Here is a 27178-nt window from a genome sequence, read left to right as displayed (position 1 = left end):
TATTCTCATCATTAGTAGCCCTTTTAAAATAATGCAGTTACCAAGACTGATGTCAGAAGGGGGACAGAAATTCTCGGAGTACTTTTAATTTGAAGTACTCTCCTATCTACATTTTTTTTAAATAGGCACACTTGAATGCTTCCCTGGAGTGGTGTGGCTCTAGAACAGTTCTCAATGATTGGAGCAGTACAAAGTATCTCTCTACCAGTGATGTCATGGAGTGGCCTAGTAGCAAGGAGAAGACAAACTGGTAGATTTCTGTTCGGGCCAAGTTGCCTTATTTTTTAAAGGCAAAGATCATTTTTCTGGATATATATTTTTTGAATATGAATGGCCGAGCATTTTGAGTAAGGAGTGCTCGCTCTTGACTTTCAATCCCCTTTAGCTTCAATATTCTTGAGCTTGTTTTCTGTCAACTTCTTGTGATTTGTTGAGTACTTTTGTCTGAACAGTTGTTCCCAATGATCTCATTGAGGAAATTAGCTGGGAGGAGTTACGGGATCCAGATGTTGAAGGGGCTGAATTATTTGAAATGGGAAGATAGTTAAAGTACCTCCGGTTAACTCAGCCTGTGCTAATCCTCCCTCAGCCCCCTCCGCTCTTGGACCAAGTAACTACCCCAAATTAACACCCACAGTGATGGCATCAACAGCCACCATTTGAATAAAAACATTAAGAACAACATCAGACACTGACTGGAAAAACAAGTAATGTTTTTTTTTAAGCTGGCTTTGATGGTAAACCTCCCTGTTTAAATTATTCTTCAACTTTTTATCTTCTGCAGTCTTGTTGTTTATATCAAAGTCATTTGTAATAATTCAATCAAATGTATTTTTTTGCCCTCCATTTTTCTTCCTTTCCCTTCCCCCAACCCCCCCCCCCACCCCAAGGCCACTCACCCCAAAACATCCTCCTTAATCCGGGAGGGCGAGGCGGACGGGAACGCAGTGACGACTTCTGATGGTGCTCCATATTCAGTTGATAGGAGTTGCGCGTGCTGCGGGGTGAGTTGGGCGATGTTTTTCCACCGTCCCACCTAGTGGCCCTGTTGAGAACTAACAACTTGTGGCTGGCGGATTGGACTGGCAGTAAGTGCTGGGACTCCAATCCGTGACCACAGGTGTGCAATGCAAGTGTCCTATTCGCAACTCTACTAGGCTATTCATAAAATCCATACTTCCATCCTAACTGCAGTCAATTCTACTTAAGCACAGTAGGATTTTCCCATCAGACCATTGTTCTTAACTGAATTGACTCCTGTCTAAATTTCATATTTACTAATTAATCAAAAAAAAGAAAATATTTCATCTAATAGACTGTTAAAATTTGGTGTATGTGTCACCATGGTGTATAACTTTCAACATTTTATAATGGCCTTTTTGATATAAATCACATGCCTCTTGGAGCATCAAGGAATGTTTCTGAAGTTGCGACGTATACACCAGAGTTTACAGTATTTACTTTTAAGTGGAGATAAGCTACGGAGATAATTCACAGTAGCAATAGTTTAAAATATATGTTGGATATCCAACGCCTGAAGCTGCAGGAATAATTGCTGAGTTTTATTTGTGCACTTCAAGCTAAAGGATGGAATGGAATATTTTCTATACCTCGTGTCAGCATCAAGCACTCCGAGGCAAAGCTCCCTCTACTGGGCGCTGGCGGCATGCTTAAACCATAGTCTCAGAAAAGCACCCGCTATTGTATCACGCTGAGATTTCTATTCCGACACCAACCATCCTACTGTCCCTGTGAGTGAGATTTCTGATTTAGTGCTGAATTTGGGGCAGATTTGTGGTCCGGGCTTATTTTGAGTGGGCTCCTTATAGCCAGCAGATTGAGACTTTGTTATTCTAAGACTAACACTACGACTGCCTATTTCCATCTCCGGAACATTGCTCGACTCTGCCCCTGCCTCAGCTCATTTGCTGCTGAAACCCTCATCCATGCTAGACTTGACTATTCCAACGTACTCCTGGCCGGCCTCCCATCATTTTCCAATCCTCTGGCTACAGGTGTGGTGCTGGAGGACTGCTAACTTTGTACCATTGTTTAGAAAGGGAGAAAGGCCATTCAGCCTAACCTTGGTGGTGGGAAAATGATTGGAAAAAATCCTGAGGGTCAGGATAAATCTTCATTTAGAAAGACACGGATTAATCAAGGACAGTCAGCATGGATTTGTTAAGTGTCTGACTAACTTGATTGAAATTTTTGAGGAGGTAACAAGGAGGCTCGATGAGGGTCATCCATTTGATGTAGTCTATATGGATTTTAGCAAGGCTTTTGATAAGGTCCCACAAGGCAGACTGGATACGAAATTAAGAAGTTTTCAGAACTGGCTGTGTGGTTGATAATGAAGAAGAAAGTTGTAGACTGCACAGCTTTAGGGAATAAACAAAAAATGGTAGGACACTGAGAAGTGTAAAGGAACAGAGGGACCTTGGAGTGCAAGTCCAGAGATCCCTGAAGGTAGCAGGACAGGTAGATAAGGTGGTTAAGAAGGCATACGGCATGCTTGCCTTTATTAGCCGAGACATAGAATATAAGAGCAGGGAAGTTATGCTTAAACTGTATAAAATACTAGTTAGGCCACTACTAGAGTAGTGTGCAGTTCTGGTCACCACGTTACAGGAAAAACGTGATTGCACTAGAGCGGGCACAGAGGAGATTTACAAGGATGTTGCTTGAACTGGAAAGATTGGATAGGCTGGGGTTGTTTTCTCTGGAATAGAGGAGGCTGAGGGGAGACCTAATTGAGGTGTCTAAAATTATGAGGGGCCTAGAGTGGATAGGAAGGACCCATTCCTTTTAGCAGAGTGGTCAATAACCAGAGGGCATAGATTTAAAGTAAGTAGTAGGACGTTTAGAGGGGATTTGATGAGAATCTTTTTCACCCAGAGGGTGGTGGGGGTCTGGCACTCACTGCTTAAAAGAGTGGTAGAGGCAAAAACCCTCATAGCATTTCAAAAGTAATTGGATATACCCTTGAAGTGCCGTAACCTACAACCAAGAGCTAGAAAATGGGATTAGGCTGGATAGCTCTTTGTTGGCTGGCACGGGTACGATGGGCTGAATGGCCTCCTTCTGTGCTGTAAATTTCTATGATTCTGTATCATCCGTAAACTTGAGGTCATCCAAAACTCTCCTGCTCGTGTTCTAACTCGCACCAAGTCCTGTTCACCCCATCACCCCTGTGCTCACTGACCTATGTTGGCTTCTGGTTAAGCAACGCCTCAGTCTTTTTCAAAGTGGTGTCTACATGAGTTGAATACAAGTTCTTATCTCACACAGCCTGGCACAATGTCTAGTAACAGTAATAAACTTAATGACAAACAGAACTGTCCTGCATGCATTATCAACAGTCACAAATTCAAGAGAAGAATGCCAAAGATGTAATCTCCAGAATTTTGATGACTCTTTAAAAAAAAAAATGAATCACTTCAGCTATCTTATACTTTTACGTCAACACTTAATTAGATCGCGGCCTTGGCATCACTCCATACTCCTTATGATTAAGGAGGTTTTACATAGGGATATAATAATCCAATAAAACAGACAATGTTTTCCAATAATCAGTTGTCTTCCTGTCAACAGATGCTGTTGCTATCCTGATTTAGTGCCATCAGCTTTCATGTTAAACAGTAGGAAACTGGTTAGTGCAATAGGTAAGATTGTTCTTCCCTTCAAGGGCCTGCTTTTAAATCCAGAATGATAAATAAAAGCAAGGAATGAATTTGGAGAGCCTTAACCAAGCGCCTAAAGGGCCCCGATGTCAGAGGTGCTGCAAATTTGGCATTCATTGGCAATCTAACTTACAGAGGCTAGAAGTACAGGGCTGCTTCTGAGATTGGGTACGAGGCATATTATTGCACTAGTAACTAGCATAGAGGAATCTTTACTCTGCATTTAACCTGTTCTATCACCAGTAAAATATTCATTATCCAACGTTAATGGGCTCAATTTTCCCCAGTGATTTGCGCCGTTTTTTGGCGCGCGCCATTTCTTTTGGCCTACATTAAAAAATTCAAGTTTCCCTAAAGATTGTGCGCCAGCGTAACTCAGTTAGTTGCGATTTTTTTAGGTTAGTTTTTTTTGTGTCATGGGGTTGTGGAAGCCGAACTGCAGGCATGAGAACACTTACACTATGCAGCAAAAATGAAGCCCGTGGGGGAGGGGGGGGGGAAGGAACGGGTGCTTACCGATCTAAGCAAACCCATGCTCAGATCTGGATGTGGTCCATACTAGAGCATCAACCTTGGGAGAGAGAGAGATAACTATGAAGCTTGTCCTGCCTGCCGTTTTGAGCTTCTTACAAAGGTACAATTTAATCATGGGGACAATACTGACAATGGGAGCCTTCTGTATGATGGTGCTGCAGAGAAGACAATTGATTCGGCGTCATCGTATGAAGAACCTCAGAGCACACAGGATGATGGCAGGAGGCCTTACCAACGTTGGTTATATCAAGACAGGCATTCATACCTGCACCTGAGTGATGCAGACTGTGTCAGAAGGCTGCGTTTCCGCTAAGAAGTTGTAACCGAGATCTGAGAGTTAGTAAAAGCAGACCTGCAACCCCTAGAAGCGTCAGGAGGACTGCTTTGTCAGTTGAAGCAAAGGTTACAGCTGCACTTTCATTCTATGCATCTGGATCGTTCCAGGCCACAACTGGGGATGTGTGCGTCATTTCTCAACATGCAACACAAATCTGTGTTCGGCAGGTGACTGCTGTACTATATGCCCGGAGGAGTGACTACATAAAGTTCCCCATGACCGCCCACGCAATGCATGACAGGGCTGTAGGCTTCTCCAGGATTACTGGCTTCTCAAAGTTAAAGGGCTGCATTGATTGTACCCACATCGTCTTGCGAGCACCTTTGGAGGATTCCGAGATGTACAGGAACAGAAAAGGCTTCCACTCCGTAAATGTGCAACTCATGTATGACGACATGCATCGCATCATGTCAATTGATGCAAGATACCCTGGGACCACCCATGATGCGTTCATCCTACGCGAGAGCGCTACATCTGCCATGTTTCAGCAGCAGCCAGAAGGGCAGAGCTGGCTGCTGGGAGACAGAGTATGGACTCACCACCTGGCTGATGATGCCCCTAGGCGTAACCCAGATGGAAGCTGACCGGGAATACAACGTGTTGCACATTGCGACGCACAGCATAATAGAAAGGACCATTGGCATCTTGAAACAGCGTTTCCGATGCCTGGACTATTCCGGAGGCTACTTGCTATACTCCCCTAAGATTGTCGGTCACTTCACTGTTGTGTGCTGCATGCTGCATAACTTAACCATCATGAGGCAGCAGCAGCAGCTGCTAGTAGAAAACCCGGCTGATGATGAGGAGGAAGATGCAGATGACAAGGAGGAGGACGAGAAAGCCATGCAAGTACCTCAACCCGGAGCACGACGGCGGAGGAGGGCGGGCTGTCGTGCCCCTTTAATGATTGCTCGAGCCTTGCGCCAGCAGCTCATCCGTAAACGCTTTGCTGCCTGAAGGCTCTGCGGCAACTATTCCAAATGGACCATGTTTACTGTTTGGACGTGTTCTGTAATGTTGTGTTAATGGAACAAATGATGGAAATGATTCAGTTATAATTTAAAATATATTTTATTCAAAAATTTAACAAACATTTGTTTGTACTTAACTTAACTTTAATAAAAATATTCTTGTATCAAACTTTAAAGTTTGCAGCTAAGATCACTTACAAACTTTTTAACATCACTTACAAACTTGTAAATTTACATAACTTACAAAAAACTATTAAGTTGAGAACATTTACAACAGTAACAACAATAATAATAACAACAGCAGCAAAGAAAGGCTGCACCCATCTCTCCTCCACCTTATTCGAAGACTGCCCACTGTGCTTGGTCTAGTTGACTCCATCCCTGCCCGCACGCGGTGGTGCAGTTTCTCTGGTTGGTACCAAGCTTATTCTTTCAACCATTTCGGGTAATGCGCACTTCTTGATGAGGGGTGGCAGACGTAAATGTGGAAGGCCCGGCTTGGGCCTCTTCAGAGGCTGTTCTGGGGATTGGAGTGGGAGTGGCAGTTGATTCTGTCAATGGGAGCGGGGTCTGGGTGTGTTCCTTTATTGCAACAACTAACTCCGACATTCCCTCCCTCGTGCCCTGACAGTGTCTCAACTACCTGCAACATTCCCTCCCTTGTGCACCGACATTGTATCTGCTGCCTGAGACATTCCCTCCCTCATGTTCCCGGACAGTGTTCCCATTTCTCGTGAGAGTGGTGTTATTTCTCCCGACAGTCACGATACCTCATCGTCCACCCCACTGATGGTGTCCAGGAGTGATCGCGTAAGGTCAATGCTTTCTGCACTCATTGCCATCATCTGAACCACAATTGTTACATCCTGCACCTCAGGAGAGCGCTGTCGAGCTCCCCTTCCACATCTCACCCTGGGTGTAGCTCGCTGCATCCCACTAGGACTCGCAGCCTTGTACGGTGGGGCCCTGGTTGTGCCTTGCTGGATCCCACTGCGACCCGCAGCCTCCTCGGTGGGGCCCTGGGTGTGCCTCGCTGCACCCCACTGCAATCCTCAGCCTCAGACGGTGGGAAACCATAGAATGTCCCAGCAACACTCGTGCCACTCAGGAAAGAGGCTGGCACCTCTTTGGGCGGCACCTGCCCCTCCTCCAAAGTGAGTATAACAGTGTGGGCTTCATCCATCCCCTCCCCCCCCACCACCCCCACCCCCATGCTCTTGGTCTGGAAGGTGGGATTTGAAGATGTTCTTCTCTTCGTGCTCGTCCGCATCTGAATAATCTTCTGCATCGTCAGGGTTGGCCTCAAGTTGTGCAAAATATAACAGAACAGACAAATGGTTAGCAGCAAAGGAAGGGGCAGGGTGGCATGAGTAGGCTCATACAGTGCAGGCAGCAGGCTCATTTGAAGGACCACGTTGAATGATAGCACGTTGCATCAACCGAAGCAAAGCTGACGAAGACATCCTCATGAACCGAAGCATGGCTAGCCCGCGCAGTACTTAACTTTTAGCAAAGCCAGACTGTAGAATTTGCAGGACTTACCCTCTCCCTCGAGTTTGGGCCCAGCTTGTGCAGTAGTGGTTGCTTTTCTCCAGGCAGGACCCATCAAAGCAGCGACCCTCTCCCAAAGGTGTCAGTGGATGCAGATTCGTCTGGCCTCCTCTTGTTCAAGTTCTTTCCCGTTTGTTGTGTGCCACCTTCCTCTGCAAACATGAAAACATAACTTTTTAAGGAGGGTGTCTTTCTGCTGGGTGGTACATATATAGCGGGTCACATTTACAATTGCAATTCCATTGAATAAATGAAAATATTACATTAACTGCTTGACCAAGGTCCTGCCACTTCGTTTTGCGCTGGCCTTCAGACCTCGGGCTGGTCACCATTGCAAAGTAATCTTCTGCAAGTTGATTCCAGCGTTTCTTCATTTCTTTTGATGGAACTTTTATGTGAGCCCTGCTGGTGTCCAGCTCGTGCCATCTGGCTTCAATTACAATAACTAGTGCCTCCACTTCATCCTGTAAGAAATTCTTGGTCCTTGAGTCGTGTTGCATCTTGCATTGCAGCTCCGATTTTTCCAATGAGAATTAAAGTTCTCACACACAACTGGCTCATTAAAAATGGCCGAATGCAGACCAGGAGCTGTACTGTGCCTGTGCGCCCATAGCAATCACGTCAAAAAAGTCCTTTTTTTTTTAGTGCATGCGCAGAAGGGGGTGGCATAGTTTTTTCGACGCAGGCATTAGGCACCACCCCCCGAATCTACAGGACAGACTGTACAGCGCCAATTTCAAAATATCGGGCTCAATTTTCTCCAAAGCTTTTTTTTGGCATAATTAAAGAGTTACGCCTGATTTTTTTTTGGGGGGGCCCAAGTACGCCAAAAAAAAATGTTGTAAGATTTCTTCATTTTGGTGTGGCCTAACCTGTCCTTTAGTTTTGGGGGTGGAGCCTTGATCTGCACCAAAAAGATCGGGCTGCCATGATAACCAGGGACACAATGCGAACTGAGACTGCAAAGTGAAGCATACAGCCTGTTCCCAACACATTAAAAGAATTGAAAAACACATAACAGCAACTTACCTCCAACCCCACCCAAAGGGCTTGCTGGTCCGGTCCGATTTTTGGTCCCCAGTCTCCTGGTCCGGTCCATTTCTCGGTCCCTGGTCCCATTCTGCAATTCCCGTCTCTCTCTCTCTCTCCTACTGAGTTCCACTTGTGCAAATTGATTGGGTAAACTCTGGTTTTTCAACTTAAGCCAAAAAGAGCAGCCTGCTCCAAAAAAAACGGCGCAAATCACTGGGGAAAATTGAGCCCTTAGAACGGGGTAACTTGGTACTTTTGTTTTGGAGTATTGGGGCCAGAAAAAACGGGCGTAACTCTGGCAATATGCCGAAAAACGAGCCCAATATTGCTTGCCTTGATAAACACCAAAAATCCTCTCAAAAAACTCTTTCTGTTGCATAATATGAAACCACATGGTACACTTAAAAAAGGAAAAATTTTCAAGGCTATAGGGAAAGAGCAGGGGAACAGGACTTAATTGGAGAGATCTTTCAGAGAGCTGGCACAGCCATGATAGGCCGAATGGTAGATTCTATATAGTCTCCACATTGTTGCTGATGTGCAGCAGCGAAGGAAAATCAGAAGATTTGCATCGGGAATTTCACAAATGGAGAGGCAGAGAAGGAAGACCATAGGGAAAAATGACTGGGAGTGTGTTCAAATGTCTAACATACTCTCTGGTTTCAAGTGATCAGAAACCAATCAGACGCTGCTCTTGTCGGGGTAGCATCATCCAAGCCAAATGTTTGTAACTTCTGTTATTCTGTTATTCAAACTTAAAAAGAAAAGGAAATTTGTTACTATAGATAGCAAATTAACATGCACAATAATTGGGGGGATTTTTTATCTGCAATATTTTTATAATTGAGTTTCCTGTTGGCCTAGTGAATATGCAGATCAGAGGTCCCAGACTTGGTTTGTGTGCTCCATGAATCTCAGCTGGAGCATGTGTAGGATGCTACAATTAGCCTCAGGATCTTTTGGCTAGCAAGGTTAAAAAGAAGACAGGGTGCTTGCTCTTGAACATAATCCAGTGGCAGTGATTGGCAAGTGCGTGTAGTTGTGAACTGAGGATAGGATTAGGCTCGGCTATGATTATCAGCTGTCAATAGGTACTTAGGGCTCAAAATTGGCCAGAAGTTGCTCCGTTTTTTTTTGGAGCACTGTTTTTCGCGTAGGGCCCTAGCTCCGCCCCTTAATCGACAGACCATGCCAAGCCATGGGAGAGGCCACAGAGCGGCCAGAATCCGGAGACATCTTTTCAGCGCCGTTTTCAGCCCACAATGTTGGCCCATCTTTGGTGAGTGCGCCAAAAAATAATGGGTGGGCCAATTTTGAGCCCTTAGATTCTGAGCCTTTTTTGGATTTTGGTCCTGACTGTATAACCACTTGTTCTTAACAGGAAAATTAGGCTAAGTGAAGTTTGCTCTCACCTCATTTGATTTTAATTGGAATAGCCTATGTATCAGCCATATACAGTTCTGATTGCAATAAGAATTAATGGAAGGACAAACAAGTCTTCTAAAGTACTCATATCAGGTACTTCCAAGACTCCACTCCAATCTTGTATCCTATAAACAAAAAAAGATACAAGTAATTTGAGGTCTGTTATTTTTCTGAAGCATTTGTTGTGTCATTAGTGATGCTGTCTGTAATTATTTATTACAGTACTGCAAGTTAAGTGTCAGCACTGATATTTGAAAAGCAAAAAACTTAAATAGCAGCTGAAAAATAATAACGTTCTGATCCTGACTTGTTCCTCATGAGATAGTATTTTGTTAGACAGTTTTTTAGGCTTCCATTTTACTTGTCTCAGAATATTAAGCTAACTATTGCTGACAATTATTTGTAGTGTTTGATGATCAGAAATCTCGGTATCATGGTTTTAACTCTGGCCTGTGCTAAGTTAGCTGATCTTAGGCAGGAGAGTCATTAAGGTGCTGCAGTTGACCACGATATATCAGTGCTCAGGAGGAACAAATGAAGCAGTGTTGCTCTTCCTGATCACCATCCAGTAACCTGCGCTGGAAAGTGTATATTTGTGGATGTCAGCTGTGGACAGGATTGACTTCGCTATGGTACTGCCCATGGTCAGTCTGCTGTTACTCACAGTCAAGTTTGACGCGTAGATGGCCACGTACGCATCACACGAGAAGGCCTGGTTAACGTGGCACTGAGCCCCAGCATAAGTTGGCACCTTCAAGTTTTGTGACACCTTAAGCTGACACATCAGCTCAGCGCCATAAGAGGTTCATAATTTCAAAGTACTTCAAACATAACGTCCTGTAGCCCTTAAGACACATTCTGGTATCTGGTGTTTAACTGTGGCATAAGCCAAATGCACAACTTATGATGATGATATTTGGAGTCTGACAGTCTAAATGGGTTCCAAACACAGACTGCTTAGATTAAAATTGCCCGTTTGCATTGCTTACCTGTTATGGGCAGGACACGAGTTTGGGAACAAGCTTTGGTTAATGTGAGTCAGTTTCTTGACATGTAGAATTTTTTTTGGTGGGGGTGTAGGGGTTGAGAGAGAGCAGGAACACAGACGGAAGTGAAATGAACCCAGTTTTCATTGTATTATAAAGCACTGAAATAGATTTGACCAGGTGAAAGGTTTGAATTGCATCAAAGATGTCCCACAATTCATCCTGGGCAGTGCCAATGTTGTTTATGTCAATGTTGTATATTTGTATTCTGTATAATTTTGCATCTTGGATGTAGTGTCATGACATATCCACAAATTCACATCTTAAAATATCCACTAAGATTTCTGGGACTTGTGTTGCAAACTGAACATAAAGCTTAGCAAGTCATTTATAAACATTCAGATGTGAATGAACCACTCGTAGTTACTGTACATGTAGCAATATAAATATACTTAAATGCACGTGTACTGATGCACATTTTTACTGAGTTCCAATGTAGTTTCTTTTTTGGATTGGTTATATAATCAGTGTTATTTAATGGGAATATGTTTATGTCATAATGAATTGTATAATCAGCATTCCACGGTGTACACATATATATTAGTCATGCAAGTTAATATTTAAGACACCTATGTGACGGTGATTTTTTTTACTTATTCTTTTTTCACTCAATAGCCATCTTCCTGTTAATTCTTACTAACATATTTGCATGTGCTCAAAAGTAATCAGTATTGGTTATGCTTACTCATTAATCGAGGAGCCATAAAAGATATCTAATACTCCCCAGTAGGCTTCTTGTATGACTGTCCAGACCACCTATGGGAGCAGGGGAGACCAGTCCACAGGACATGTTGCCTCTGCGCTCCAGCAACTCTGTCCTATTTGTATAGTTCTTATTTGCTGGCTTATCCTGTTTGTGTTTTGCAGACACTGGTGTTTTAAGCGCTGTTGTCTCATTAGTGGATGAATCAGAACACCCAAGATCCATGAGCAACAGCAACAGGGAGCGTAGATTTAAAATATGACCCCGGGACTCCATGCTACACACGGCTGTGGTCTACCAAGGGATAACACTTGGACGATCCAGTTTTAAAGGAAATGCATCGGGAGCAATTTTAACTTAACTCGGCCTTCAGGATATTAACTGGACCGTGTGCAGCGCTGGTTTTACACCCCACCCGACCTTACTCTCCGTTGAGGTCACTCACTGGAGGATAATATCGGGCGACCTGATCCCATGCGTTTCCCGCCCGGTGAATTAGGTTAAAGTTACCCTGTATTTCTAGATGGAGAGAGATTCTGCGTCTATTTCAGAAAAGAAAGCCTTGTTAAACGTTGCAAAAAAGGTTTTTGTTCTAGAATGTTTGAAATATAGCTTGAAAGGAAATTCTTAACTTGTTTTTGTATTTCAGGTTTTGAGTCCAACCTACAAACAGCGGAATGAGGATTTCAGAAAGCTCTTTAAGCAGCTGCCAGACACGGAGCGACTCATTGTTGGTAAAGAACATGCATCCACTCGTGTTGACCACGCACTGTCTTATAAGCATGCTTCACAGCAAGACTGGCTGAATGAAAAGATTAAACATTTATCATTAAATAAACATTTCCATTTTAAATAAGATACTTTCAGATGACTGAAACAGAATGAATTATTGGTCAACTGTGTTTCCTGACCACACAAAAACAAAACAGATGACTAAGCTCCAATGATACTGTAATATTTCCAGCATGGCTTACCATTTGGATCTTGCTTTATATCCCCGCTACAATTTATAAGACAATTTGAATGTGTTAAAAGCTTTGTGGAAGTTTGTTACCAGTTCTGAAATTCAGTTGAAATCATTCTTTTTATGAGGAGTTTAGGATATAATTCACTCCAACATTACATTTGTAGTGTAAATACGGTCTGAAACCAGAATCATAGCCTGAACTGACACTCTGGCGAAGTGGATTACGATCACTGGAGGAGGGAGTTTCACCTCCCTTTACTTCGGAGTCAGTTCGAGCCATCACATCTGATGTGCACTCCTCAAGTTTCGTGTCAGGGTTGTGCCAAAATCTCTATTATTGCCTAGTAGTAAAAGAGCCACTCCCTGCTCATTAGTTGACTAAAGCTTCCAAACATAAATCGCATACCTAATTAACTTAATTTTGAAATAGATAGTGTACTTTGAATACTTCAAAAGTTACATTTATTTTTCAAAACGGGCTTGATTAACCATGGGAGTCATATTAACATTTGTCTGTGCTGGAAACAAGACATGATATGTGCCCACTGATGCAGAGAAGGCCTCAATAATAAGCTGAAATGGATACTGGGTAAAAATAATTCCGGTTCTAAAATCTGAATAGGCTCCTGAAGCTGAATGTATGACTGTTGTGGGTGGTCAAACAGTTTTTATCGTGAGTTAGTTCACCTCAGTTTGATTGTAGGTTAACTCATTTCAGTTATTCAAATGTCTAAGTTTACCATAAGAACATAAGAAATATGAGCAGGAGTAGGCCATTCGACCCTTCGAGCCATGTATACAGTGCTGGTGCTGACTAACATTAACACTGGGATGCTGTTGATCTTAAGCATGCAGATTGCTTTAGATATTAGTGAATATTGGATTCTGGTGGATGGTTTTATGTATACTAATAATGACTTTAATTTTTTTTCTGTTGTGACCTGACCTTTGCCAGATTACTCATGTGCCCTGCAAAGGGACATCCTCCTTCAGGGGCGACTCTACCTCTCAGAAAACTGGATCTGTTTCTATAGCAACATCTTCAGATGGGAAACACTGGTATGGAGTGCTGAACTAATACATATACTATTTGCCTCTAATTTTAAGAAGACTATTATGATTTGTATCTTCTGTCAAATTGAACATAAGAACATAAGAAACAGGGGCAGGAGTAGGCCATTTGGTCCCTCGAGCTTGCTCCGCCATTTAATAAGATCATGGCTGATCTGATCATGGATTCAGCTCCACTTCCCCGCCCACTCCCCATAACCCTTTATTCCGTTATCGCTCAAAAATCTGTCTATCTCCGCCTTAAATATATTCAATGACCCAGCCTCTACAGCTCTCTGGGACAGAGAGTTCCATAGATTTAAAACCCTCTGAGAGAAGAAATTCATCCTTATCTCAGTTTTAAATGGGCAGCCCCTCATTCTGAGACTATGCCCCCGAGTTTTAGTTTCCCCTATGAGTGGAAATATCCTCTCTGCATCCACCTTGTTGAGCCCCCTCATTATCTTATATATTTCAATAAGATCACCTCTCATTCTTCTGAACTCCAATGAGTATAGGCTCAACCTACTCAACCTATCTTCATAAGTTGACCCCCTCATCTCTGGAATCAACCTAATGAACCTTCTCTGAACAGCCTCCAATGCAAGTATATTCTTCCTTAAATACCGAGACCAAAACTGTATGCAGTACTCTAGGTGTGGCCTTACCAATACCCTGTATAATTGTAGCAGGAATTCTCTGCTTTTATACTCCATCCCCCTTGCATGTTCCTGTAGGCGGTTTTATAAAATGGTTGGGTCATGGGGATAGTCGGATGGACAGTATTATCATCTAAGAAAACCTTGTAAGATGTTATAAAATCATCAGAGTAATATTTTTCCAAATAAAATTTAATTCATTTAATAGGTAACTAAGATTGTACTCCTCGGTTTAATATAGAATCTGAGTTAACATGTTGACTAAAGCTTATACATTTTAATGAGTGGGAAATGTAGATTTTTGTTATATGAACTGCCGTATCCAATAACATGGGCTGTATCAGATCTGATGGGTTGCATTGAAGCAGGTGATTATTGCGATATAACCCATTAAAAGGGCTGAGAGTGTATCGGGGAGGATTGTGCACACTCATTTCGTAATTGATTGTTTTTGCTTATGTCGAATTAATAAAAATATACATGTCCTAAAATATTTGCATAATGATGTAAAACTATTGGGATAGATAATTTTCTGTAAAATGGAAATTTGACTTAAAATAAATTAGAGAGTTTAAAATTGAAATGGAATGAGGTAGGGAACCAAACAGACAGCTATCATGTTAGTATAGCTCATCCTGTTAGTGTTTGTGGTGCTAAATGGATGAACAGAAAATTTGAGTATTTGCTAAGGAGATAATATGAAAGGTAAAAATTGAGAAGCACTATTTGAAAAAAATATTGGATGTAACTGGTTCCTTTCCTAAAAATAAAATTTTTGGCCATTGCTTAAAAATTCAAAATGGTTCTGTATTAAACATTTAAGCACTGATGTTAAAGGATAAGAGATTTTGAAATCCACAGATATGGACATTGGCCTAGAAATTGCGGTCGGATGTGTACCTCCCGAGCATGCCTACCTCCTGGCGTTCGGGCTGCGAAAAGTTGCGGTCTCAGACCTCGAGGCAGAGGGCAGCGTAATGGCCCACAGATCCCAGGAATGCAGGCTGTTCGAAAGCTTACCTGGGATCACGTGAGCTCAGTCTTCCAATGTCAAAGGAGAATTCCACTGCAGTCATTTACAAAGGGAATCCTCTAATGATATGCAATGGAATTCCGAAATGTAAAAATTATACAATTAACAGAATTTTGAATTATAATCATAATTACCTTAATTCCGCCAAATCAACAAAAATGTTGTTCTTTGATAATTTCACACATCATTAAAACTGTAGTCCAAGCCAATATTTGCATAAACTAATTTAATAAAATATGTGCATAATTTTGGATATATAAATGTTTAATTCAAGCCTTAGAGGTCCCCTTACGCTGCTTGCATCAACATAAGACTTACATGGGCAATTGCTGGCCAGTCGCTGTGAAAATAGCCCAACTCTGCACCTGCGATTGCTTTTTCGGAGCCCCCATGGATGGCCTGACAACAGACCACAAGTTCTGGATTTCGGAAATCCGGAACTTGCAAGGCATTTCACAGGGATTATGACGATGTACTCTGAGAGTACGCCATCAAAGACACTGCAATTTCAGAGCCATTTTTTTTTAAATTGCTGTATTCTTTCATTAATCTCTTTGAGTTTTACATTCACTTCATTGTAATTTCAAAGTTTTGGAATAATGTAAAAGTAATTATTTAAAACTTTCTTCAAGGAGGTTCTTGTGTTGCTAAACGTAGCCCTAATCTTTACCATTCACTAATGCAGACAAAATACCTTTCCGATAAAGCATCCCCCGGACATCTTCACTTTTGAACATTTCACAAAGTCTTTTTTGTATATTTAGGGGGCTTTAGATCTTCTTGCCAAAGCAATAGATAAAACAATTGAAATGGATCCAGAACAAGTGGGAGTTTCAATAAACTGATCTTTCCAATCCACCACAAGAAGCAGTTAAAACCTTAGATTGCAAGCATAACAGACTCCCTTCCAAAGGAAACATTCCAGGAAGGCCTAGGGTACATTTGTTTTTTGGTGTTGCATAATTTAAAGCTCACATTTCATGTAGCCCATACTTTTTAAACAGTGAAGATTAATGGTTCAAAATAACACGGAGTTTCAATTGAGTTATGCAATGGGTTCCAATCCTCCCTTGTGCTAACTTTTTAAACTTCCCCTTTTTTTGTTGCTTTCTTCTCTTTTGATATCCAAGCAGGGAGACAAGAAAAGCACCCCCAGCCTCTGAGAATGCTGCACTGTAACCAGCCACAGCAAGGTGCATATTAGCGCAGCCCGCTGTGAGAATCGGCAGAACTTCCACTTCCCGTTCCGTAATCATGACTCAGTCAGGATGGGGCGCTCACTCTGCAGAAAACTATGTATGAAAATCCATATCCACCTTACTGTGGTTATACCATCAGGCCATCCTGTTTTTAAAACACTATCAGAATTGTCTTTTTTCCAAACGGAAGAGAACCATCAAAATTGCTTTATTATAATGAATGAAATGAGGAATCCAACAGTTGCGGTGACTTTTAGAAATCAAACAGAATTATTATTAACATTAGTTTTGTTTTGTACATGTTTGAATGATTTTTATTTAAAAATGAATGCTGAGGGCAGGCCTGATGGGTCACTGAACTTGATTGCGAGGGAGCTGAATTAATATACATAGTCGAGGCTGAATCATCCTTGTGACATCAACCCTCAAGTTAGGATGTTTTAACATTGACTGTGTGTTAACATAGAGCCCTCTGACTCATCCAAGCCGAAACTCCAGATACGGTCATCGACCTTCACTGTTTAAACAAACATTTGAAATACGTATGTTTAAATGAAAATGTTTCAAATTCATGAACAAAATAAATAGATGGTGAGACTTTTTAATAGGTTCATGCCCGGGTTTCAGTGCTTGGGGTTATGCTAAACCATAGTGTATGGCTGTTTTAGCCGCTATACTAAAGATGGCGGCAGATTGAACAGTTCACTGAAATTATTTGACAGCAGCCTCGTAATAAACACGAGAGGAGGTTCTGCAACTCTCTTGATCTGTCTTCTGCCAACTTTAATATTACTAAATGCAAGGATGAAAATTCCTACCTCCGCTGTAGAACAAATAGGAGAAATATTCCTTTTCCTTGCGCCTGCTTTTTCACTGTAATTAGCAGGGATGAAAATGTTATCCCCGCAGTGATTACAAAAGTCAGCATGTAATCTTCTGCACCATTTACTGCTAATGCTAATAAAATGGGAAACACTGGACTTTCCACAACTAAATGGAATCCTAAACCTCATGAAATGTCCCTACAGTCTTTACCCAGATGTTGTGTTTCGTAGATTCATAAGGATTCAATTTTTGTTAAAGTCAAGTTAGAAGTCAGTTATTTTCAAGTTTCTTTTTAAACTGCTTCTTGTTGTCATACTTGGGATTTTAATGTAATCTGAGTTATTGGAACACTCAGGAGTAACTTGAAAACTGAGTGGAAAAATGGCTGATTGCATCATTTTCTGCAGATAAGATAGCATGGTCCCACATCTGACGAGAGAAACATCTGTAAGACTTCAAGCAATCTGCTGTATCAAAGATTTCTGTGAAGTTTTTTTGGAGGGCAATGTATTGTTCATTTCCAATGCATTCATTTCCAGAAAATGTAATAGCCTCATTGCATTATGGATACTTTAATTGTGCACACATCTGCTTTCAGTTCTGGTAATGTGCCTTGTAATGCACATTAACAAGGGGCAAATACCCATTTAAGATGTGCAAACTTAGTCTAGTTTAAAAAAAACTCACAAGCTTACTTCCATAAACAGGATATTCTCTGACTGTTTCACAACAGAGTGCATTTTGTTGGCAATCTTTTAATATATAATCTCTTGTGTGGTCCAGCTTACGGTGCGTCTCAAGGATGTTTGCTCGATGACAAAGGAGAAAACAGCCCGCCTCATTCCCAATGCTGTCCAAGTTTGCACTGACACTGAAAAGGTAAGGTACTGTCAGTGTCTCATACAAGGCCCCTCTAGTAGAACAAGTCAACCTATATATACATATGGGTTGAACATAATGCTTTATGGAATGCAATAAATTGGGTTCGCTGGAAAGAAAGAAATACTTGCATTTATATAGCACCTTTCACAACCACCGGACATCTCAAAACGCTTTACAGCCAATGAAGTACTTTTGAAGTAGTCAATGTTGTAATGTGGGAAATGCGGCAGCTAATTTATGCTCAGCAAGCTCCCACAGACAGCAATGTGATAATGACCAGATAAACTGTTTTTGTTATATTGATTGAGGGATCAATATTGGCCAGGACACCGGGGATAACTCCCCTGCTCTTCTTCGAAATAGTGTCATGGAATCTTTTACATCTTCTTGAGAGGCCTCAGTTTAACGTCTCATCCGAAAGACGGCACCTCCAACAGTTCAGCACTCCCTCGGCATGGCACTGGAGTGTCAACTTAGATTTATGTGCTCAAGTTCCTGGAGTGGAACTTGAACCCATGACCTTCTGACTCCGAGACGAGGGTGCTACCCACAGAGCCACAGCTGAGCCAGCGGGTTTTCCTTGGTCAACCAGAAACTGAAACACACACTTGGTATTAAAGTTTAAATCATTATAGATCTTTACCCATGAAATTCAGCATAGATTAAACCATTATGAAAGCTGAATGGTTGTTACAGCAATGCTAAATAGCATGAGGCACGATTGTCCTTTGGACTCGTGTACACCTGCTTCTTAATGCTGGTGAAACCACTCCTTATCGGAATGATATCAGCTGAGCTATAAGAAACTTGGCTATTGAAGCAGAGACCACATACCATCCAGCATCTAACAGATATGTTGCCACTGTGAAATCACGTTGCCCTTGCCCACTGGCTAACAAAAAATAATCATATCTTGGCTGGTCAGTGGTCACAATGAAATAGAAACATGAACTACGTACAGTCTATTGATAATTCAAAGTTGTCTTTTGCACGAAAAAATTCAATTATCCAAAAATGTGAATTAAGCAACGTAAATAAAATAGCAAAGCGGGAACGCAGTGCTAAACAAAATTGCATTATCAGATCATTTGAATTAAGCAAGTTTAAATTAAGAGGAACAGACTACATGTGCAGAGAGTCATATCTCTAAAATTTAAAGTGCGGGGTCCCTCCATGTTCAAGCTGGGCCCAGCATAAATCACACTTTGTTAGGATTAAGACTTATCAATCCCATTGGGCTGGATTTTCCTCTGATTCTGTCCGACATTAAGCAGGATGGCAGAAAAGAATGAGGGGAAATTTGGGCACTGAGGTCTATCAAAGCTACACCACCTGAGCTGCGGTTCCTTTCCTAGGATAGTAACTGGCCATGCCTTCTCCTCCCACCATATTAAATGGTGATGGTGGTGGTGGGGTAGAACAGGACAGGGTCCAGGTACCCAACAGATTTTTATTTGTCCCGCTCACCTGTGCTACCACTGGTTCCCAGGGCCGCCATAGGAAAGCTGGCAGTAAGATGTGGGAAGCAGCCAAAGGTCGCCGAAGGTCACAGCCTCGACCAAGGCCTTCAGTGGAACATTTACTGCAATCTTGGCAGCACTTCTGCCCCTTTAACTTTGCAACCAATTTGTCTGGACCTGCAGAATTTCTATTCGTTGGCAGGGTAAGCTCTGTCTTGGGCATTTCCCACCTGCAGTCAGGAAACAGGTGGGGTTCCAGTCAGAGAGTGGGCCCAAATCCGTTCCCCCCGCCCCCTCGCTAGAACACCTCGGATGGCAGGAGAATCTCAGCTTCTAACAAATTGGACTTGTAAGCCTGATGTAAGATGTACCTATTACCTTTTGTAAGTGGCGCAGTTTACTTATGTTTTCCTGTTGATATTAAGTATTGGACAACAGAACCAGTAGTAACTTCGTGTCCCAGTCAGACCATTTCATTTGAGCTGGTGATATTCGTACGGTCCTCACTCTCTGATGGGTTTTAAATCATAGAAGTTTACGGCACAGAATGAAGCCATTCGGCCCATCGTTTCTGTGCCAGAATATTTGGGAATTATACTCAAACATTATTGTTTTATCACACCTCTTAACTGCTGCTCTGTAGCTGGGATTTTCCATCGCGCCACCGCAGTGGCTGAAATATGTGACTTCTGTTGCAACTGTGCAGGGAGGATACGTTTGCATCATGTGACATAGAAACATAGAAAATAGGTGCAGGAGCAGGTCATTTGGCCCTTCGAGCCTGCACCACCATTCAATATGATCATGGCTGATCATCCAACCTCAGTACCCTGCCCCTGCCTTCTCTCCATACCCCCTGATCCCTTTAGCCGTAAGGGCCACATCTAATTCCCTTTTGAATATACCCAACGAACTGGACTCAACAACTTTCTGTGGCAGAGAATTCCACAGGTTCACCACTCTGAGTGAAAAAGTTTCTCCTCATCTCGGTCCTATATGGCTTACCCCTTATCTTTAGACTGTGACCCCTCATTCTGGACTTCCCCAAGATCGGGAACATGCATCTAACCTGTCCAGTCCCGTCAGAATTTTCTAAGTTTCTATGAGATCCCCCCTCATTCTTCTAAATTCCAGTGAGTGTCCAGTCTTTCCTCATATGTCGGTCCTACCATCCTGGGAATCAGTCTGGTGAACCTTCGCTGCACTCCCTCAATAGCAAGAACGTCCTTTCTCAGATTAGGAGACCAGAACTGCACACAATACTCAAGGTGTGGTCTCACCAAGGCCGTGTACAACTGCAGTAAGACATCCCTGCTCCTATACTCCAATCCCCTCGCTATGAAGGACAGCATGCCATTTGCTTTCTTTACTGCCTGCTGTACCTGCATGCCTGCCTTCCATGACTGATGTACCATGACACCCAGGTCTCGTTGCGCCACCCCTTTTACTAATCTGTCACCATTCAGATAATCTGCCTTCCTGTTTTTGCCACCAAAGTGGATAACCTCACATTTATCCACATTGGGCAAATGCATGGCAGATGCAGTATATTCACCTAACCTGTCCAACTCCCCCTGCAGCCTCTTTGCATCCTCCTCGCAGCTCGCACTGCCACCCAGCTTAGTGTCATCTGCAAACTTGGATTCGTCCAAATCATTAATGTATATTGTAAATAGCTGGGGTCCCAGCACTGAACCCTGCGGCACCCAACTAGTCACTGCCTGCCATTCTGAAAAGGACCAGTTTATTCTCATTCTTTGCTTCCTGTCTGTCAACCAGTTCTCTATCCACGTCAGTACATTACCCCCAATACCATGTGCCTTAATTATGCACACTAATCTCTTGTGTGGGACCTTATCAAAAGCCTTTTGAAAGTCTAAATACACCACATCCACTGGTTCTCCCTTATCCACTCTACTAGTTACATCCTCAAAAAACTCTAGAAGATTTGTCAAGCATGATTTCCCTTTCATAAATCCATGCTGACTTAGACCGATCCTGTCACTGCTTTCCAAATGCGCTGCTATTTCATCTTTAATAATTGATTTCAGCATTTTCCCCACCACCGATGTCAGGCTAACCGGTCTATAATTCCCTGTTTTCTTTCTCCCTCCTTTTTTAAAAAGTGGGGTTACATTAGCTACCCTCCATCCATAGGGACTGATCCAGAGTCCATGGAATGTTGGGAAATGACCACCAATGCATCTACTATTTCTAGAGCCACTTCCTTAATACTCTGGGATGCAGACTATTGGGCCCTGTGGATTATCGCCCTTCAGTCCCTTCAATTTCCCTAACACCATTTCCTGACTAATAAGGATCTCCCACAGTTCCCTCTTCTCGCTGGACCCTCAGTCCCCTAGTACTTTCGGGAGGTTATTAGTGTCTTCCTTAGTGAAGACAGAACCAAAGTATTTGTTCAGTTGATCTGCCATTTCCTTGTTCCCCATTATGAATTCACCTGATTCTGACTGCAAGAGACCTACATTAGTCTTCACGAATCTTTATCTCTTCATATATCTGTAAAAGCTTTTGCAGTCAGTTTTTATGTTCCCTGCAAGCTTACTCTCATACTCTATTTCCCTCCTCCTAATTAAACCCTTTGTCCTCCTCTGCTGAATTCTAAATTTCTCCCAGTCCTTAGGTTTGCTGTTTTTTCTGGCCAATTTATATGCCTCTTCCTTGGATTTAACACTTTCCCTAATTTCCCTTGTTAGCCAAGTTGAGCCACCTTCCCTTTTTTATTCTTACACCACACAGGGATATACAATTGTTGTAGTTCATCCATGTGATATTTAAGTGTCTGCCATTGCCTATCCACTGTCAACCCTTTAAAGTATCATTCTAGCCAGTTCACGTCTCATACTAGCCAGTTCACGTCTCATACTGTCGAAGTTTCCTTTCTTTAAGTTCAAGACCCTAGTCTCTGAATTAACTGTGTCACTCTCCATTTTAATGAAGAATTCTACCGTATTATGGTCACTCTTCCCCAAGGAGCCCCATACGACCAGATTGCTAATTAATCCCCTCTCGTTACACAAGACCCAATCTAGGATGGCCTACTTTCTAGTTGGTTCCTCGACATATTGGTCTAGAAAACCATCCCTTATACACTCCAGGAAATCCTCCTCCATAGTATTGCTACCAGTTTGGTTAGCCCAATCAATATGTAGATTAAAGTCACCCATGATAAGTGCTGTACCCTTATTGCACGCGTCTCTAATTTCCTGTTTGATGCCATCCCCAAGCTCCCTACTACTGTTTGGTGGTCTGTACACAACTCCCACTAACGTTTTCTGCCCTTTGGTGTTTCGCAGCTCTACCGATATAGATTCCACATCACCCACACTAATGTCCTTCCTTACTATTGCGTTAATCTCCTCTTTAGCCAGTAACGCTTCCCCACCTCCTTTTTCTTCCTGTCTGTCCTTCCTGAATATTGAATACCCCTGGATGTTGAGTTCCCAGCCTTGGTTACCCTGGAGCCATGTCTCCGTAATCCCAGTTACATCATATCCGTTAACAGCTATCTGCGCAGTCAATTCATCCACCTCGCATTGAGACTCAGAGCCTTCAGGCTTGTTTTTTTTAAACTTTTTGTCCTTTTAAAATTATGTTGTAAGGTGGCCCTTTTTGATTTTTGCCCTTGATTTCTCTGTCCTCCACTCTTGCTTTTCTCCTTCCTACCTTTTGCTTCTGCCCCCTTTTTACTTCCCTCTGCCTCCCTGCATAGATTCCCATCCCCCTGCCACTTTAGTTTAAACCCTCCCCAACAGCACTAGCAAACTAGGACATCAGTTCCGGTCCTGCCCAGGTGCAGACTGTCCGGTTTGTACTGGTCCCACCTCCCCCAGAACCGGTTCCAATGTCCCAGGAATTTGAATTCCTCCCCCTTGCACCATTCCTCAAGGCACATTCATCTGAGCTATCCTGCAACTCCTACTCTGACTAGCACGTGGCACTGGCAGCAATCCTGAGATTACTACCTTTGAGGTCCTACTTTTTAATTTAACTCCTAGCTCCCTAAATTCCTTGTAGGACCCCATCCCATTTTTTACCTATATCATTGGACCTTCCGAGAACAGTGAATAAGTAGATGTGAAATCTGTTTATGGCGGTTCAAGTGTTGAAAGTTGATTCTTTACTCCATGTGGCCAATGGTTTGTATTTATGTTATTTGTCTGCAGCACTTTTTTACTTCATTTGGAGCCCGGGACAGAACCTTCATGATGATGTTCAGACTCTGGCAAAATGCACTGCTTGAAAAGGTAATGATCAAAGCCATTGAGAATCGAACTACACATTGAAGAAATGACACTGGATGGTGCAGCATGCTAGAGTATGAAAGTGATTTCCCAAGGAGAGGTAGGATGCAGGCTTGATTTCCCCGTCTCTGCACAGTTCCCATTCCTGCCACATCACTTTGGTAAGGTCATTCACAGGCGAGTTACATAACATTCGTAGTTCTCACTTAGAGCAACATTTGCAAGAAATCTATCTTCATAATTGCTGAAAAGAAAAAGGTTGTAAAATATCGAGAGCAACCTCAAAAAGAATAAAAACATAGTTAATCTCCCGCTGTGTTGCACAGGGAGAGTCGAGATAAAGTGTAGTCTTCATGTGCACAGGGTTCGAGAATAGGGGATATTTCAGTTCCCATTTACATTTTGTCCTTATTTTCATACTGCCCTTATGAATATGAAAATAAGAATTTATAATGGCAACAGTCCAGATAAACTGTAATTGTATCATCCTGCCAGTGGTGGCACTGCAGTTTCTCCAATTAAGGGGAAGGCGTAATTACAGTGTGACAAATTTGCATCAAAAAATGGACATAGGAATTTGTAATGGAAAATATTGGCATGATCTGGGTGTAGATTTTTAACACCTGATAGATATTTGGGCTGATTTTCCGACACCCCATCTCCCCTCTGGTCCTGGCCGGGGAACGCTGCTTTATCCTGTCCAAGGCATCAATATGGGACACTTTGCAGAAAAGTTAGTAAAGCATATGTCACATCACCAGGGATTTATGATAAAGATGTATGAGGAAAATTAGCTGTTAATTTTTTACAAAAATGTATCTCATTTATTCAGAAACTTTGTATGTACCTGGCACATTTCAACAGGTGTGGTTAGTTCATACAGCCAGTGTAATTTGTCATGTAAAACTATCAGCAGTAGAACTGGGGGAAATGGCTCTCTGCTCTCCGTGCTCCATTGTTTGTGAACTGCAATTCAGTCTGATACGATTTCACTGCAGTGCAATCTCGAGTTGATGTTGTGAACTCAAATTAGTTTTTGTGCAAAACAAAAATGCATTCGCATTCATTTTACAAATGACCTAATGGATTTAATTCCATGTTTGCAGCCTCTTTGTCCCAAAGAGCTATGGCACTTTGTTCATCAGTGTTATGGGAATGAACTTGGTCTGACCAGTGATGATGAAGATTATGTTCCTCCAGATGATGACTTCAACACAATGGGGTGAGAAACCTTTTATTTCCTTTAAACAAACCCTTATCTTATATTGATTCACCATGACATAAAGCCAGCAGGGCTGATAGAACAAGGAAAGGGTGAGAGCTGCTGAATAATTATACTATATCTAAGGACTGACATGTTCTTTTCAGAATGGCAGACAGTGACTAGTGGAGTGCCGCAGGGCTCAGTGCTGGGACCCCACCTCTTTACAATATACATTAATGATTTAGATGAAGGAATTGAGTGTAATATCTCCAAGTTTGCAGATGACACTAAACTGGGTGGCGGTGTGAGCTGTGAGGGGACGCAAAGAGGCTGCAGGTGACTTGGACAGGTTAGGGAAGTGGGCAAATGCATGGCAGATGCAGAATAATGTGAGGTTAGCCACTTTGGTGGCAAAAACACGAAGACAGAATATTACCTGAATGGCGGCAGATTAGGAAAAGGGGAGGTGCAATGAGACCTGGGTGTCATGGTTCATCAGCTATTGCAAGTTGGCATGCAGGTACAGCAGGCGGTGAAGAAGGCAAATGGTATGTTGACCTTCATAGCTAGGGAATTTGAGTATAGGAGCAGGGAGGTCTTACTGCAGTTGTACAGGGCCTTGGTGAGGCCTCACCTGGAATATTGTTTTGGTCTCCTAATCTGAGGAAGGACGTTCTTGCTATTGAGGAAGTGCAGCGAAGGTTCACCAGACTGATTCCCGGGATGGCTGGACTGACATGAGGAGAGACTGGATCAACTGGGCCTTTATACACTGGAGTTTAGAAGGATGAGAGGGGATCTCATACAAACCTATAAGATTCTGACGGGACTGGACAAGTTAGATGCGGGAAGAATGTTCCCAATGTTGAGGAAGTCCAGAACCAGGGGACACAGTCTTAGGATAAAGGGTAGGCCATTTAGAACTGAGATGAGGAGAAACTTCTTCACCCAGAGAGTTGTTAACCTGTGGAATTCCCTGCCACAGAGAGTTGTTGATGGCAGTTCATTGGATATATTCAAGAGAGAGTTAGATATGGCCCTTGCAGCTAAGGGGATCAAGGGGTATGGAGAGAAAGCAGGAAAGGTACTGAGGGAATGATCAGCCATGATCTTATTGAATGGGTGGTGCAGGCTCGAAGGGCTGAATGGCCTACTCTTGCACCTATTTTCTATGTTTCTAAAGCAGGGCAAGAATATTAGTGGCACCACTTTTTCCCATTCACTTGAGTATGAACACTACCTAGTGATAACTATTGTATCCAACACTAAATTAAAGGGGAACATGGTATATCTGCAGTGATCAGAAATGGTCAACAATCTATATTCTAATCTGGAACCTCAGAGTGCTAAATTAATGTAGCAAGTGTTGGGCTAGGCAAATGATTTGACAATAATTGGGATGCATATGATAAATTGTGTAAATCAATGCGGCTTAGGGCCAATACCGTACACACATTAGTATGGGGACAGTCCAATCGGCAGTTCACTCGGCAGGACAGAAAGGGTGAAAGCTGTCCAAATTATATAGCTTACAAATACACAAGTTCTGTGATCTGACCCTAATACTCACCCATGCAAGTAAAAATAAGATTGTGTTCATTGAGTGTATCAGGCATTTTTAAGGCACATTGCAATTGGAGCAATTTGTATCCATTTATATGCCTTGACTTATACAATGAACATAGGATTGAATGGATTCATACTTTCAGATTTCTAGTTCTGACAGAGGCTTATACTTTACTATAAGTGTTAGGCAATAGCCTTATTGCATACTTTATATAGGTTTTGCAAATCTGTGTGTTTTAGTTGTTGGTAATCCTCGATAAAAGTACAGAACTTCTCTCATCTTGCATCCATTCATCTCGGCACCTAGCACATGTCTGTCAGGATGAGCACCAAAATCTATGTAAGTTCAAGTAAATCAGATCTCTGGTATTTGCACTAAATGAGGGATGGTTCTGTTTGAGAATTGATTAATGACAGGAGCAAATGGGTGAAGTGGGGGTGAGAAGAAGAATTCAGAGAAATTTGCAGAATGAATTATAATTGAAAACTCATGCAATTTTATGAAGATTAAAATAAATAGAATTTGGAAAATCAGAGAATAAATCCAATATAATTCAGAAAGTTCAGAATGGGTAGACTCCTCAGCCTACATTTTCCAATTAATGCATTTATTTAAAATGGGGTAATGATGATCAGAAAATTTAGACCTTCTGTTCCTCTGCTTCAATTTGAAGAATTTAATCGATGAAAGATTATTAACAAATGTCATCTTACAATCTGCAAAGCTGTATACTGATACAGACAAAAACACAGAGCCTGCCAAAGTTTGTCTTCATTGTCTGGTGT

General features: G+C 42.2%; 1 protein-coding gene across 9 annotated transcripts in view; it reads left to right on the top strand.

Moving 5' to 3' along the window:
• Positions 1–27178, top strand: part of gramd1ba (GRAM domain containing 1Ba) — a 561758-nt gene that overhangs the window by 496947 nt on the left and 37633 nt on the right. For all 9 annotated transcript variants that reach the window (XM_070894375.1, XM_070894372.1, XM_070894374.1 and 6 more), the window contains 5 exons: positions 11932–12016; positions 13205–13308; positions 17799–17894; positions 23545–23625; positions 24729–24844. In XM_070894375.1, the coding sequence (XP_070750476.1) occupies positions 11932–12016; positions 13205–13308; positions 17799–17894; positions 23545–23625; positions 24729–24844 (482 nt within the window). The remainder of the gene's footprint in view (positions 1–11931; positions 12017–13204; positions 13309–17798; positions 17895–23544; positions 23626–24728; positions 24845–27178) is intronic.

Source organism: Pristiophorus japonicus, chromosome 11 (assembly GCF_044704955.1).
Source record: "Pristiophorus japonicus isolate sPriJap1 chromosome 11, sPriJap1.hap1, whole genome shotgun sequence".
Taxonomy (NCBI): domain Eukaryota; kingdom Metazoa; phylum Chordata; class Chondrichthyes; family Pristiophoridae; genus Pristiophorus; species Pristiophorus japonicus.
Note: the sequence above shows the minus strand (reverse complement) of the source record. Positions and strands in the feature narration are given on the sequence as shown.